We start from the raw sequence: 16,031 nt of genomic DNA, 5'->3' as shown, positions 1-16,031 counted from the left end.
GCCTATTTTACAGGGTTTTAGTTAGAATGTATCAGCCATCATAAGTACTTTGATAAGGTTTAGTACACACACATCCACTTAATGCCCCATTTTTAGTGACAACTCATTAGAAGGGAAAGAAGGATGCAGAAATGTCATGGGAATGAAGTTGTAGGATCTTCTACTAGAATGACTTATGAGTAACAGAGAATAGACATCTCTGCCTACGTCCCCATCCTCTCTCCCTAGCCTCCTGCAAGAGTCCCCCGCCTTCGCTCTAGAGAGAACAGCTTTCTCAGGGTGGGTTTAAGCAGCAGAAGGCAGGCTGTGAACTGGAGCCCCTCAACTGTGCAGGTACTTCACGGGGTAGCCACATGGTCTATCCAGACTGGATTCTTATACCATGAAAATAAGAAAGAAAAGAACATTCATGAAGAAAACATAACAAAGAGGCACTGTCTTACTGGCAGTAATTGGTGACGTTGAGAAAACCCAGCTGGCTTTTTCGTAGCATGGAAGATGCATTAAATCCCATCCTGGCAATCTGTATTTATTACAAAAAAGAGAACAATTCAATGAAGATTTATTTGTTATGGGATAATGGAAAATGTTTTTAGTTCCATAGGACGTAATGAAGGAAATAGGCACTAAATTGGCAGAAATTATATGCATAAAAATCTGACGGTGTCCTTTCCAAGTCTCCTTTCCTTGGCAAGAGGAAAGGCCCAGCAGAAGAAAGTGTGAGCAGGAAAGTGTGCTCGTCAACTCTGCCCACGCTCCCCATCCACATCCACCCGCGGGGATGAAGCCACCAGGTGTGTTGAGGGCAGCAATGGGACTGCAAACAGGTCTGCACCACTCTCCGTTCCACCCGTGGTGACCCAGGGCTGGAACTTCACATTCCATTGCCTACCTTGACAACAAAATATGCTAGCATCTAGACCTGTTGGTCTGTATTCCAAACAGACAAGATGGCCTGTTTTCCACACCATGCATCCTGGTCTTCTATTTAAAATAGACAGCTGGGATGGGCATGGTGGCTCACATCTCTAATCCCACACTTTGGGAGGCCAAGGTGGGCGGATTACTTGAGGCCAGGAGTTTGAGACCAGCCTGGCCAACATGGTGAAACTCCATCTCTATAAAAAAATACAAAAATTAGCTGGGCATGGTGGCAGGTGCCTGTAATCCCAGCTACTTGGGAGGCTGAGGCAGGAGGATCACTTGAACCTGGGAGGTGGAGGTTGCAGTGAGCCGAGATGGCGCCACTGCACTCCAGACTGGGCAACAGAGTGGGACCCTGTCTCAAGAAAAAACCCAAAAAACAAAAAACAGTTACTAAAATTATATCACACTGCCTCCCAAGATTCCTTCAGGAATGACAAAATGTTAGAACTGCTGAAGAAGGCTGGGTGCGGTGGCTCACGCCTGTAATCCCAGCACTTTGGGAGGCTGAGGCAGACAGATCACTTGAAGTCAGGAGTTCAAGACCAACCTGGCCAACACGGTGAAACCCTGTCTCTACTAAAAATAAAAAAAATTAGCTGGGCACGGTGGCACGTGCCTGTAGTCCCAGCTACTCAGGAGGCTGAGGCAGGAGAATCGCTTGAACCTGGGAGGTGGAGGTTGCACTGAGCTGAGATCATGCCACTGCACTCCAGCCTGGGCAACAGAGTGAGACTCCGCCTCAAAAAAAAAAACTTATCAAACAAGAAAATGGGGATGGAAGGAGGGGGCTCTTGGCTGTTCTTCTTCTTGTCTTCTTCCTGTCAGGGAAAAGCTGGGGCCACACCCCGTGAAGTGCCTCTGCTAAGTGTCGCAGGGGCATCTAATTGGCACCCTCTTCAACAGTGGATGGACAGGTGCTGGCAGGAGTGGAGAGGACAGGGGGCGAAGGGGTGAGGAGCCCACCTTTTTCTGTCTGTCCTCTTCCTGGAGCAGCCGCAGTCTCTTGCTCTCCATCTCCTTCTGCCGGATGCTCTCTTTCGTCAGGGGGTTGCAGTTGTTATGTCCAGGGAGCAAGCGGAAGTAGCGTTTCTTTTCAGGGTCAAAGTAAAATCCAGGTAGCTCTTTAGACAAAAAAATTAAATGCACCAATTTCAACAACTGTGAACTGACCACCTGAGTTGGGCGCCCAGTGGCCTGTCCCCCCACCTCGTGGCTGTCTGTCTTTTCTGAGAGCGGGAATGAGCTGCCTCGTCAGGCAACATCCTGGACTGTGCTCAGTCCTGGGGGAGGCGGTTTGCCTCATGACCACCATTCCTGACGCACCCAGCTCCTTCCCTGAGTGTTTCAATTTGCTCCTGGAATTCCTTCCAAGCCAGGAACGGGTCTCAGCCTTCCCTGTGCGCAGGGGCCAGGAGTCCCACCCCACAAGTGGCCTTACCTGGCACAGAGGAGGTCCCAGCTGTGCCAGACGAGGTCGACGGAGACTCGTCATCACCGTGGCCGGAATCGTGAGCGGGCTGTGCTGCCCGGGAGTCAGACCTGTTGACACACAGCTGTGTTAACTTGCAGCCCAGGGCTTGAGTTCCAGCCATTCTGACGGGGGGTCCATTCGGGCAGTTCTGCAGCCTTCACCTCTGATCTCTGACCTTTCTGATTACTTGAGAAGCACTGATCCCCTCTTGCAAATACAAGAAAATAGGGCAAGGTTTTCGTTTTTCATTCTTTTTTCTTTCTTTAAAAGAGGACAGATGTCACAGTGATTCCCTCTTCTTATCTTCTCACTCCAGCATTTTGTGAGGTCTTGTGGAATTTTCCAGATTAAAAGGAAAAATAGAAATCTCTGCCAATAAGAATTTTACCAGCTGGGCTCATTTGTCAGCACAACAGCAGTTACAAGGCTAGGTGAATTTCATTCTTTATTGGATTCAGTAGCACAAAGAGTTTACATTTTACTTGACTACACAATCTTACAGAGATACTGGGGTTTGGGGGACAGAGGTGATTAGTTCAGTAACACTGGGATAGAGCTGTGGCTAAAACACTTGATGTGCAAATCCATAAGTAGCTTCTGTGGGAATTATAGGCTGAAGGATGTAGTAGAGGCGTGTGCCACCACACCCAGATAATTTTTATATTTTTAATAGAGACGGAGTTTCACCGTGTTGGCCAGACTGGTCTCAAACTCCTGACCTCAAATGATCCGGCTGCCTTGGTCTCCCAAAGTGCTGGGATTACAGGCGTCAGCCACCACGCCTGGCCCAGCCAACTTTATTTTTAAAATACATTTAATGTAGCCTTGGCCTGGGTGGTGGTTCACGTCTGTAATCCTAGCACTTTGGGAGGCTGAGGCAGAAGGATCACTTGAGCTCAGGAGTTTGAGACCAGCCTGAGCAACAGAGTGAGACCTCATCTCTTAAATAAATAAATAAATGTAATGTAGCCTGGTGTACAGGGTTTTAAAGTCTACACTAGTATACAGTAATGTCCTAAGCCTTTGTGTTCACTCATCATTCACTCACTGACTTCCAGTCCCGCAAGCTCTGTTCACAGGAAGTGTCATATATAGGTATACCATTTTTTTTTAAATCTTATATACCCTATTTTTACTGTATCTTTTCTATGTTGAGATACACAAATACCACTGTGTACTGACTGCCTCTAGCATTCAGTACAGTCACATGCTGTACAGGTTTGCAGCCTCGGAGCAATCGGCTACACCATATAGCTTAGGTGTGTGTGGCTGGCTGTACCATGTAGGTTTGTGTTGCGTATGTGCTATGATGTTTGCGTGACACGATTGCCTAACAACATATTCCTCAGAATGCATTCCCCCTTGTTAAGCGAAGCATGAGTGTATATCCTTGTCCAAGACTTAGGCTGAATTAATAAAATTTGGTTTCCACAAAGGTATTTGCATAAAAAGTCTACAAAATGGAGAAACGGTTTTCCAGCTGTTTCAGATAACGTCCATCTCTAGCCTTATGGCGAATGCTCTGGCCAGAGGTCGTGGTCACTTAGGAAAGAACAGAGAGGGTCCTCTCTCCTCACTACTCAGTGTGGTGGGCTGACCCACTACAGCGACATGCCCTGGGAACACGTTAGGAAGGCAGGCTCTCCTCAAGACCCCTCAGACCTATGGAATCAGAACCTGCATTGGGACGAGCCCCCAGGTGATCTCCACGCCTGTGAGCGTGTGACATGCCATGTGTACAATGCCAGAAGCACACTGGGCAAAAATGGCTCCCCAGAGCGGCACACTTGCCTGTCTTCAGAATCACGGAGTCTGAACCAAGGGTTCTGCTGGTGGCTTCTTCTCCCATGTCTTCTACTCTGCCAGCGACTTTTATTCATTTCTGTTCCTAAAAGAGAAAAACAAAAAAATCCATACATCTCTGTGTGCGGGCCATGGGCTTTTCTGTTTGCTTCTTGGCAGCTGCTTCATGCTCAGCGCCAGCAAAAGACTGGCCCACCCTGGGTTATCATCAGATTTGCCACAGCAAGCCTTACCCGGGAAGGGCTGCCTCCAGCACTCCCCCAACATCCTTCCCACTTCCTTCCTGTCACCCCGAGTTGACCACATGGTTTCCTACCCCACAGAAACGTTGCCAGGTTGGCCAGGTGCGGTGGCTCATGCCTGTAATCCCAGCACTTTGGGAGGCCGAGGCAGGCGGATCACGAGGTCCGGAGTTCGAGACCAGCCTGACCAACACGGTGAAACCCCGTCTCTACTAAAAATACAAAAATTAGCCAGGAGTGGTAACGTGCACCTGTAATCCCAGCTACTCAGGAGGCTGAGGCAGGAGAATCGCTTGAACCTGGGAGGTAGAGTTTACAGTGAGCTGAGATTGTGCTCACTGTAAACTGCACTCTAGCCTGGGCGACAGAGTGAGACACCGTCTCCAAAAAAAAAAAAAAAAAAAAATTGCCAGGCATGAATCCCTTAACTTCACTCCCTTCTGCTTCACAAATACCTGCCTTTACTAATTGTCTTCTTCCTTGTCTTGGACAACAGGTATCACTGCTCCTTTTCAAGGGAGACCCATCCCACCTGGCTGTTGATCTCATTCCTTCCCAGGAACTGCAGACATCTGTTCCCCCATATGTTAATGTCTCCTTCTCCTTATCTCAGCTTTTAAAAACATGCCCAGGTTTTTCATTTGTAAGTGTTCCATTTCTAATCCAAAAAAAATGGGCATATTCTGAAAGAATGGTCTACATCTACGAATTCAATGTCTTCATCTCCCAATATTCCTCAACCCACTGCAGTTGAGCTTCCTCTCTCCTCGCCTTTCTACTAAAATGCTCTTGCTCATGATTACCTACTTGCCAAAGTGAGTGGTCTCTTTTTAGCCCTTATTCCTGCAACACGTGGCACCAGGGGGCTACATTCTTCCTTTGGCTTCTGTAATATCTTTCTCTTGGTTTTCTTCTTGCTAAATGAATCCTTTGCTCATTTCTCCTGGGTCACACACCCTGTATGTGCTTTCCATTGTTCTGTCCTAGATCCTTTTCTTTTCAGACTTAACATCATCTCATCTACCAATGCAGATGCAGCTCCAACCCTAATATCGCTACTGAGCACCAAGTTCCTATGCTGCTTCCTGTCTATTTCCACAGACCCAACAGGTTCAAAAGTGAGTTCATGATTTCTCTCTAACCCCCGATCTGCTCTTTTGCCTGTCTACATCTCTCTTCTCTGAAAGTAATATCCCTGCCCCTGCAGCCCAAATGTGTGTGTATTTTTTGTTTTTTTGAGATGGAGTCTCGCTCTGTTGCCCAGGCTGGAGTGCGGTGGCGCCATCTCGGCTCACTGCAACCTCTGCCTCTCGGGTTCAAGCGATTCTCCTGCCTCAGCCTCCCGCGTAGCTGGGACTACAGGCATCTGCCACCACACCCAGCTAATTTCTGTATTTTTAGTAGCGACGGGGTTTCACCATGTTGGCCAGGCTGCTCAAGAACTCCTGACCTCAAGTGGTCTACCTGCCTCATCCTCCCAGAGTGCTGGGATTACAGGCGTGGGCCACCAAGCCCGGCCCCAAAACTTTTATCTTATTCATTGTCCTAAACAATGGCTCCTGAACACCATGTGTGGGTTTCCCTATGGATCAGTTACCTTATACCCCAGCTAAAGAACACAGTTGTATTTATTAATAGTTAAGTTACAAGCTGAAAGGCACTGCGCACAGGAAGGGAAGCACGTGTGGCCAGTGTTAAGACAGGTAGGAAAAAGGCTGCACGCGGTAGCTCATGCCTGTAATCCCAGCACTTTTGGGAGGCTGAAGTGGGAGGATCGCTTGAGCCTAGAGTTTGAGACCAGCCTGGGCAATATAGTGAGACCCCATCTCAAAAAAAGAAAAAGACTGATAGGAAAAATAAGCCCTACTGACATAAAGATTATTATTATTACCAACTCTATAAAAAGGTCAAAATTTCTTTAGAGTGCATGTTCTGTATATGAAATGATTCTAATTTGTTTAGTTATGTAACAGTGCATGAATACAGCAAAGAACACATGAACTGGTGAGTCAAAGACTTCAGATCACCCACAGGAGGCAGGACCATGTCCCACTCACACCATTATCCTCAATAGGGGGCTGCACAATCAGCAGGACGCAGCAGATGATAAAATCACTGGTGAGTGCCAGTTTGGGCCAGGGAGAGCATGTGTTCACCCCTAACTCATACAGGCACCACAATCTGGTAAGGGAGCCTGCCAACCTCAAGTAATATAGTTAGCAAGGTCAAGCAAAAATCATTTTAAAGGCCGGATGTGGTGGCTCACGCCTGTAATCCCAGCACTTTGGGAGGCCGATGCGGGTGGATCACCTGAGGTCAGGAGTTTGAGATCAGCCTGGCCAACGTGGTGAAACTCCGTCTCTACTAAAAACACAAAAATTAGGTGGGTGTGGTGGCAGGCGCCTATAATCCCAGTTACTTGGGAGGCTGAGGCAGGAGAATTGTTTGAACCCAGGAGGCAGAGGTTGCAGTGAGCTGAGATTGCACCATCGCACTCTAGCCTGGGCAAAAGGGTGAAACTCCGTCTCAAAAAAAAAAAAAATCATTTAAAAAGTCACATACTAATAGAAGCCTTCCAAATACAGAAAGAGTTTAAAGGCTAGGACGAAGACAGTAACTTTCTAGTACTTTTAAGAAGCCTGTTCAGGGGTGGGGAGTGTGTCTTCTCTAAACACAAACACAGTTCATTCTCTATGGCCGCTTTATAGCACATGTTTGCACTCATCACTCTGCATGACTCTTTGTTCATACTCCCATCTCATACTGGATGTGATGTGAATTCTATAAGGCAAATGTCCTACTTTGTTCTTTTTTCTATTCCTAGCATCCATGACCTAGTTGGTGCCTAGTAAATTTTTGCTGAACTGAAGCAAAGCAAAACAAAACCTGTGGCTACTTTAAGTCCCAGGTAGCTTCTTTCTGCTCTGGGTTATTTCCATTTACTACTCCATACACATTTACAAAGCGCCCACTCCATGTGAGGCACTGGGGAGTAGGCAGAGATAATAAGCTGTGCTCCCTGGCTTCGAGGCGCTGATTGTCTAATATGGGAGACAGATGGACAGACCAACCCCTGCAGCGCAGGATAAGGATGAAGACCCAGGTCTCTCCAGGTGTGGTGGGAGAGAAAGGAGTGACTGCTCCACATGCCTGGGCTGGAGGTGGGGGAGGGAGGTAAGTGCAGTCTGAAGAATGAAAATGTCAGGCAAGCCCAGCGTGGTGGCTCATGCCTGTAATCCCAGCACTTTGGCAGGCCGAGGTGGGCAGATCACCTGAGGTCAGGAGTTCGAGACCAGCCTGACCAACATGGTGAAACCCCGTCTCTACTAAAAATACAAAAATTAGGCCAGGTACGGTGGCTCACGCCTGTAATCCCAGCACTTTGGGAGGCCGAGACAGGTGGATCACCTGAGGTCCGGAGTTTGAGACCAGCCTGACCAATACGGAGAAACCCCGTCTCTACCAAAAATACAAAAATTAGCCGGGCATGGTGGTGGGCGCCTGCAATCTCCACTACTTGGGAGGCTGAGGCAGGAGAATCACTTGAACCCGGGAGGTGGAGGTTGCCATGAGCCGAGATAGCGCCATTGCACTCCAGCCTGGGCAACAGAACGAGACTCCGTCTCAAAAAAAAAAAAAAGAAAATGCCAGGTAAGGCAGTGGGGGCGTGGGGGCCTGCAGGCCGTTTGGTATGGCCAGAGCCTGAAGTTCAAGAAATGGGGGGGATGAGCCTGCAGAGGCAGACAGGGCATGATCCTGAGGACTCTGGGTGTGCGAGGAGTGACATGATTAGAGCTGCTAAGAAAGGGCACCTGAAAGGCAGTGGCATGGGGTGATAGTAAGAACTGCAGTGGCAAGCCAGGTGAGATGAACTAACTTACACATTATGGACATGGTACTTGGGATAGCAGAGCCTGGATTTAGATTTAGGCAGCAAATTTCATGGGAGAGGTGGAGAGAGGAGTTGAGAAAGGTTAAGTGAATAACTGGCAGAGTCATGAGCAGGGAGACTAAGAATAAAGGAAGAACACTTTGGGGAGAGGAGAGTAAGCCTGATTTTGAACAAATCAATCTCAAGATGCAGGCAATGGGAAATATGGGTCTGAGAATACAGAGAGAAATTGAGCCTAAAGAGACAGATTTGAAAGTAAACCAGATATGGTGACATGGACTGGGACAAATGGCACCAAAGTGGTAATGGTATACAGTGAGAATTAGAGACCTTTTTTTTTTTTTTTTTTTGAGATGGAGTCTCACTCTGTCACCCAGGCTGGAGTGCAATGGCACGATCTCGGCTCACTGCAACCTCTGCCTCGTGGGTTCAAGTGATTCTTCTGCCTCAGCCTCCCGAATAGCTGGGGCTATAGGCGTGTGCCACCATGCCTGGCTGATTTTTGTATTTTTAGTAGAGATGGGGTTTCACCATATTGGCCAGGCTGGTCTCGAACTCCTGACCTCGTGATCTGCCCACCTCGGCCTCCCAAAGTGCTGGGATTGCCGTGCCTGGCCATTAGAGACAATTTTATCTAGTAATAATATAAAACCCAGTATGCATCACAGTTTGTAGATCAGTGCTTCTTAAGGACTATTTTATCCACCAGGGGACATTTGGCAATCTCTGGAGACATTTTTGTTTGTCACAACTTGGGAGAAGGAGGGGTAGGCTGCTACTAGCGCCTAGTGGGTAAAAGCCAGGGATGCTGCTAACCACCCCACAATGTGCAGGGCAGCTTCCATATTCTTCAGCAAGAATTATCCAGGGCTGGGTGCAGTGGCTGATGCCTATAATCCCAGCTGCTCGGGAAGCCGAGGCAGGACGATTGCTTGAGCCTACGAGTTCAAGACCAGCCTGCGCAACATAGCAAGATCCTGTCTCAAACAAACAACATTAAAAAAAAAGAAAGAAAGAAAAAAGAAAAAATTACTCAGCTGGGTGTGATGGCTTACACTTGCAGTTCCAACTGCTTAGGAGGCTGAGGTGGGAGGATGGCTTGAGTCGAGTTTGAGACCAGTGTGGGCAACATAGCAAGACTCCATCTCAAAAACAACAACAAAAGGGTTACCTGGCCCAAAACAGTGCTAAAGCTGAGAAAACCTGTTCTATGTAGGAAGCACTCAAAAACAATTTGCTGGTAACATGCTGTATCTAGCACCTTTGGAGCTGCTCTAGATGTTAAAATCAGGTGTGTTGCAGAAGGTTGGGCTTGGCTTTGTCTTTCAGAGAAACTTTTAAGTACCTCAAGGCATAAAGAATTATAATTTCTAAGAGACTACTATTCTGCAAACAATGTTAATCACAAATAAACACAATTTGGTTTTTTGGAAAATGACTGGACAATATTTATCAAATAACTTACAAATGTACATGCCTTCCTTCTGGGAACTGCTCCTACAAAAATGATTCCAAGATATTTACTCAATTTTTCTGAATCATTTTATAAGGCCAGTATTACTCTGTTACCAAAACCAGACAAAGATATAGGAAGAAAAATATAGGTCAAGGCTGGGTGCAGTGGCTCACGCCTGTAAGCCCAGCACTTTGGGAGGCCAAGGCAGGCAGATCGCCTGAGGTCAGGAGTTCAAGACCAGCCTGGCCAACACAGAGTGAAACCTCATCTCTGCCAAAATACAAAAAATTAGTTAGGCGTGGTGGTGCACACCTGTAGTCTCAGCTACTTGGGAAGCTGAGGCAGGAGAATCGCTTGAACCTGGGAGGCAGAGGTTGCAGTGAGCCAAGATCATGCCACTGCACTCCAGCCTGGGCAACAGAGCAAGATTCCGTCTCTCAAAAAAAGAAAAAAAAAAAAGAAAGAAAAATATAGGTCAGTATGGGTTATGAATATAGAGACACAAAAATCCTTAACAAAATGCTAGCAAGCGAAATCCAGGAGCATATAAAAAGGATTATATACCATGACCAAGTGGGATTTATCTCAGAAATAAGGTTGGTTCAACATATGAAAATCAATCAATATACCATACTAATAGATGGGGAAAACCTCACATGATTTTCTCAACTGATACACAGAAAAAGCACTGGACAAAATGCAACATCCTTTCATGATTAAAAAAACACTCAACATACTAGAAACAGAAGGTAGTTTCCTCAACCTGATAAGGAGCATCTACAAAATACTCACACCTAACATCATACTTAGTGGCCAAAGACAAAGTTTTCCCTCTATGGTCAGGAACAAGAAAAAGATGTTGGTTCTCAATACATCTGTTCAACATTGTAGTGGAAGTTTTAGACAGGCAATTAGGCAAGACAAAGAAATAAAAGGTGACCAAACATGATCTTATATACAGAAAATCCTAAAGAATCCACCAAAAATCTACTGGACCTCATAAATGAGTTCAGCAAGGTTGCAGGATACAAGATCAATATAGAAAAACCAGTTGTATTTCTATACACTAGTAATGAACAGCCTGAATATGAAAGAAAAGTTACATTTACAACGGCATCAAAAAGAATAAAGCACTCCTCTGGTCCTGCTCAGGCTCAGTTACAAAAAAAAAAAAAAAAAAAAGAGAAAAAGTACTTAGGGATATATTTAACAAAATTAATGTATGGCGTGTACACGGAAAACTATAAAACACTGTTGAAAGAAATTACAGATTTAGTGCAATCCCTAACAAAATTCCAAATGCCATTTTTTTAGCAACGGATAAGCAGATCCTAAATTCATATTATGCAAGGGACCCAGAATACCCAAAATCATCTTGAAAAAGAACAAAGTTGGGAGGACTCGCACCTCCCAATTTCAAAATTCATTACAAAGCTACAGTAATCAAGACACTGTGTTACTGGCATATGGATAGAAATACAGATCAATGGAGTAGAATTGAGACCAGAAATAAACCCATATGCCTATCTATGGTCAACTGGTTTTCATCTAGGTGTCAAGACCATTCAACGAAAGAAAGAAGTGTCTTTTTAACTGCTGGGACATTTGAATATCCAACTGCAAAAGAATGGGACAAAAATGAACCAAAATGGATCTAGATCTAAAACTATAAAACTCTTTGAAGGAAACAAAGGTATAAATCATCATGATCTTGATTAGGCAATGATTTCTCAAATATGACACCCAAAACTCACACACACTACGTGTATATATATATATATATATACACACACACAAACACATACACACACACACACATAAATTGGGCTTCATCAAAATTGAAAACTTCCGTGCATCAAAAGACACTATTCAGGGCCGGACACAGTGGCTCACGCCTGTAATCCCAGCACTTTGGGAGGCTGGGACTGGCGGATCACTTGAGGACAGCAGTTCGAGACCAACCTGATCAACATGGCGAAGCCCCGTCTCTACTAAAAATACAAAAAATTAGCTCGGTGTGGTGGCGGGCGCCTGTGGTCCCAGCTATTTGGGAGGCTGAGCCAGAAGAATCGCTTGAACCCGGGAGGTGGAGGCTGCAGTGAGCCGAGATGGTGCCACTGCATTGCAGCCTGGGCGACAAGAGCGAAACTCCGTCTCAAAAAAACAAAAACAAAAACAAAAAAAAACTCCGTCTCAAAAAAAAAAAAGCTACACAAATAGCCAACTGGCACATGAAAAGATACCCAACATCATTAGTCCGTAGGTAGATGCAAATCAAAACCACAGTGAGATACCACTTTATTTATTTAATTTTATTTACTTATTCCCTCCTACCCCCCTTTTGGCTGAAGTGCAGTGGCGCGATCTCCACTCCTGGCAACCTCCATCTCCCCGGCTCAAGCCGTCCTCCTGCCTCAACCTCGGAGTAGCCAGAATTACAGGCACGCGCCACCACACCAGGCTAATTTAAAAAATATTTTTGGCCTTCCGCCACGGCCGCCATTGGAGAGCAGCAGCCATGGCTCTGCGCTACCCCATTGCCGTGGGCCTCAACAAGGGCCGCAAGGTGACCAAGAACGTGAGCAAGCCCAGGCACAGCCGCCGCTGCGGGCGTCTGAGCAAACGCACCAAGTTTGTGCGGGACATGATCCGGGAGGTGTGTGGCTTCGCCTCGTACAAGCTGCGCGCCATGGAGTCACTGAAAGTCTCCAAGGAGAAACGGGCCCTCAAGTTCATCAAGAAAGGGGTGGGGACGCACATCCGTGCCAAGAGGAACGGGAGGAGCTGAGCAAGGTACTGGCCGCCATGAGGAAAGCCGCTGCCAAGAAAGACTGAGCCCCCTCCCCTGCCCTCTTCCTGAAATAAAGAACAGCTTGACAGAAAAATAAAATAAAAATAAAAAATATTTTTGTAGAGACGGGGTCTCGCTTTGTTGCCGCCCAGGCTGGTCTCGAATTTCTGGCCTCCAGCGATCCTCCTGCCTTGGCGCAGTGTTGGGATGACAGGCGTGAGCCACCACGCGCGGCAGCAATTCTGAGATTTAACACAGGGAGCCAGTATGTGCCCAGCGTATGTGTATGTAGTGCACAGAATATGTGGACCATCCTCTATAAAGGTTCATGCATGAGGAGGTCGGCTCTCTCTCACAGTCTAGCAGTTTTCCACACAAAAGCGGCACACATTTTTGCACAGGTCTCCAAAATGGTGTCTGGTTTGGGAGCCCGCAGCTTCCGTAATTACAGGCTCTTCCCTGCTTCCAGGGCACCATTCCAGGCCTGGCCTCAACAGGCCCAAGGCGCAGGCTCAGAGTAGGCTGGGCGGGGTGGGGGGCAGGGTGCGCTACACCCAGTAGGGAGCAGCCCCGGGCTTCCGTGCCGCCTGCAATACTGGGACCCCCAACACCGGCCAGCCCCGGAGCCAAGTGTGGGGGATGACAGCCCGCACACATCGGGGCTGGCCTCGCCTCCCCCTAGGAGGTAGGCTTGACAGCACAGGGGGGTCGGTCCAGCCTTAGCACGGGGCCAACACTCAGAATGGGGGAGGCGCTCCATCTCCCCACGGGGCTCTCCAGTTTGGGGGCCTCGGGGCTGTTCTGGTTTCCAGGCTGAGCCTCACCATCTTGTTTAGCACATGGTTAGGGGCCCTGGACTGGTGCCCAACAACCGGGGCTCAGAGACCGGGGCACCCTGGGGCCGCGGGGTTGCTTCTTGGGCGGATGAGAATGTTCCGGAATTAGACAGTGGTGATGGTTGCACAATCTTGCCAATATAATAATAAAAAAACCCACTGGACTGAACCCTTTTAAAAAAGTTAATTTTAGGGTATGTGAACTATATATATATATATATAAAGGATTTTTACTACACCATGCTGTAATAGTTAAAGTGAGAAACATCCTAGATATCCAACAACAGGGGAATTTTGTAAGAGTGTAGACTGGCCGGGCGCGGTGGCTCATGCCTGTAATTCCAGCACTTTGGGACGCCGAGGCGAGCGGATCCTGAGGTCGGGAGATATATGAGACCATCCTGGCCAACATGGTGAAAACCTGCCTCTACTAAAATACAAAAAATTAGCCGGGCGTGGTGGCGCGCGCCTGTAGTCTCAGCTACTCGGGGGGGCAGAAGCAGGAGAATTCCTTAAACCTGGGAGGCGAAGGTTGCGGTGAGCCGAGATCGCGCCACTATGCTCCACCTTGGGCAGCAAGAGTGAAACTCCGTATCAAAAAAAAAAAAAAAAAAAAAAAAAAAGGTGGGGGGGTTCCTGTAGACTAGCGGGCTGTAATGTGCAAAAAGCCACTGGTCTGTAAAGCTGAATACAAAGTAGCTTCTACAGGCCAGGGCGGTGGCTCACGCCTCTAATCCCAGCACTTTGGGAGGCTGAGGTGGGAGGATAATTTGAGCCCAGGAGTTCAAGACCAGCCTGGGCAACATAGTGAGACACCCCTCCGCCCCGTCTTCACAAATAATTTAAAAATTAGCTGGTTGTGGTGGTGCATGCTTATAGTCCCAGCAGTTAGGAGTTGTTCACTGTAAAACAACATTTTAGACAGCTGACTTAAAAAACAACAACAAAATGTTCTCAACACTTATTTAAGAAATACTTTAGGCGCAAGCTTTGTACTAACGCCCAGCTTGAGTTAGCATTTTCAATCCTATTTTACAAATGAGGAAACAGGCTTACAGGACTAGATACCATACCCAGCGTTAAGTTAAATGGTGGAACAGGGATTCCACCTCTGTTGGTAGGACCCCCAGGCCTGGTTACCCACAGAACACCACCTCAACTCTAATTTCCATCGTTATTTAAAATCAGAGTTTGGGACTCTGGAATTGTTTCCTCTAGGAAGCTGTCCCCTCAGTTTTCTTTGCGTCTGGCTGCGCTGCTGGAGTCACAAGACAATGCCTGTAGAACACCATGGTGAAAGGCGTCATGGTTTCTGAAGCCCCCGGGGAGCCCACGAGGCGTGGAAGAACTGGCTTTCTCGCTAACACACAACCCAGAGTGGAGGCGAGGGCCAAACCCAGGCCCCATCACTTGCTAGTTGTGCGCTACCCCGACGGACAACCAAACTGCACCCCTTTCTGCGTCTGACAAGCACATCATAGCGCTGGGAAGTTAGCGCCTGTGAAGCCGGCAGCACAGAGCCGGCCACTTCGTAAGCTTCAGCCACGCCTTACCTGTTATGCTGACCTGAACATTCACGCGGGACACCGCCCCAAGGCCCGCAGCCCAGCCCCCGCCAGGTGTCGGGGGGGCCTTCAGCAGCAAGGCTCAGAGAAGGGCTTAGAGAAACGCCCTCAGCGGCGACACTCGGGGTGCCCTCCCTGAGTGTTTACGGTTGCAGCACTGATCCGGCCGGAGGGCCCCACGCGCCCCAGAACAGGCGGAGCGCGCCGGCCCAGCTGCCACCTAGGCCCGGTGGCGCCGGCGTTCCACGTGCTCACTCCTCCCCGCCCCTCCCCACCCCTTTCCCTGGTCTTCCTCGCTGCGCCTGTCTCCCACCCCGAGCTCTGCAGCGGGAGCGCGGTAGCCCTCGAACCGACGCCAGTAGGCACCCCAGGCAGCACAGTCTTACCTGTTCAGCGTGTCCCTTCTGGATTCCCCTCGGGCTCAGCTCTGCAGGAGTTGGACCGAAGCGTGCAAGGACCCGGAAAGACCAAGGTGTAGCGTCAGCCAGTTAGGTGGATACGTTTTGGTGTTGTAGCAGCCGATAGGGCTATAGCGGCCGTCCTTTCCTTCTCACTGGACGCGGCTTCTGTCTGTCGACGTCAATAGGGGCGATCTCACGAAGAAGGCGGGGAGTGGGGCTTTGGCTCCTCCCAGGCCTGGCCTGTCTGGGGCGGATGCACGTGGAGGCTGATCAGGGAGAGCTTGGGGGTGGGGCCAGGCGCACGCCGGGGCGGGGCCGGGGGCTGCTCTCGGAGCAGCGGAACTGTCTGGAGACCGTTTCCTGAGAGACCGTGTCCTCCTCCCTCCGCAGGGTGATCCGGCCCTGGAGAAGTCCTCTCGCTGTAGTGGAAAGAGCGAAGGAGTCTGTGAGGCGAGGGACAGAAGTAACGTGATGTTACGACTGGCGGCGATGTCTTCGGCAGTGGCCTCAGGCGGCCGAGGCCGCTGCCCTGGGTCTGCGTTCAGGGTGTAGCGTAGCGAGCCCTGACCGTGAAACCGGGGGTCTCCGTGTTGGCTCCAGTACTGCTGCTTGCTGTGGGACCTAGGGCCAGTCTCTTCCCTTCTCTG

General features: G+C 48.6%; 2 protein-coding genes across 15 annotated transcripts in view; one reads left to right on the top strand and one right to left on the bottom strand.

Moving 5' to 3' along the window:
* The window catches only part of DCAF4 (DDB1 and CUL4 associated factor 4), a 35,142-nt gene extending 19,512 nt beyond the window's left edge, over positions 1-15,630 (bottom strand). For 8 of the 14 annotated variants that reach the window (XR_010123751.1, XR_008493651.2, XR_010123752.1 and 5 more), the window contains exons 1-5: positions 15,370-15,628; positions 4,190-4,286; positions 2,366-2,466; positions 1,891-2,048; positions 444-523 (exon numbers count right to left, since the gene is read on the bottom strand). Coding sequence is in view for 8 of the 14 variants with exons in the window: in XM_063651789.1 (XP_063507859.1) it covers positions 444-523; positions 1,891-2,048; positions 2,366-2,466; positions 4,190-4,278 (428 nt within the window). In the remaining 6 variants the exon portion in view is untranslated. Of the gene's footprint in view, positions 1-443; positions 524-1,890; positions 2,049-2,365; positions 2,467-4,189; positions 4,287-14,971; positions 15,247-15,369 lie in introns of those variants that run through there. The other 6 variants (XM_054448392.2, XM_054448394.2, XR_008493652.2 and 3 more) reach the window with 5 other exon arrangements.
* LOC129012589 (large ribosomal subunit protein eL36-like) lies at positions 12,301-12,579 on the top strand. The gene has a single exon (XM_054448397.2). It carries the CDS (start codon positions 12,310-12,312, stop codon positions 12,577-12,579), a length of 270 nt encoding a protein of 89 aa, XP_054304372.1. The 5' UTR covers positions 12,301-12,309.
* Positions 15,631-16,031: the final 401 nt, after the last annotated feature.

The sequence above is a fragment of the Pongo pygmaeus genome, chromosome 15, assembly GCF_028885625.2.
Source record: "Pongo pygmaeus isolate AG05252 chromosome 15, NHGRI_mPonPyg2-v2.0_pri, whole genome shotgun sequence".
Lineage (NCBI taxonomy): Eukaryota > Metazoa > Chordata > Mammalia > Primates > Hominidae > Pongo > Pongo pygmaeus.
This window is presented reverse-complemented; position numbering and strand designations above follow the sequence as displayed.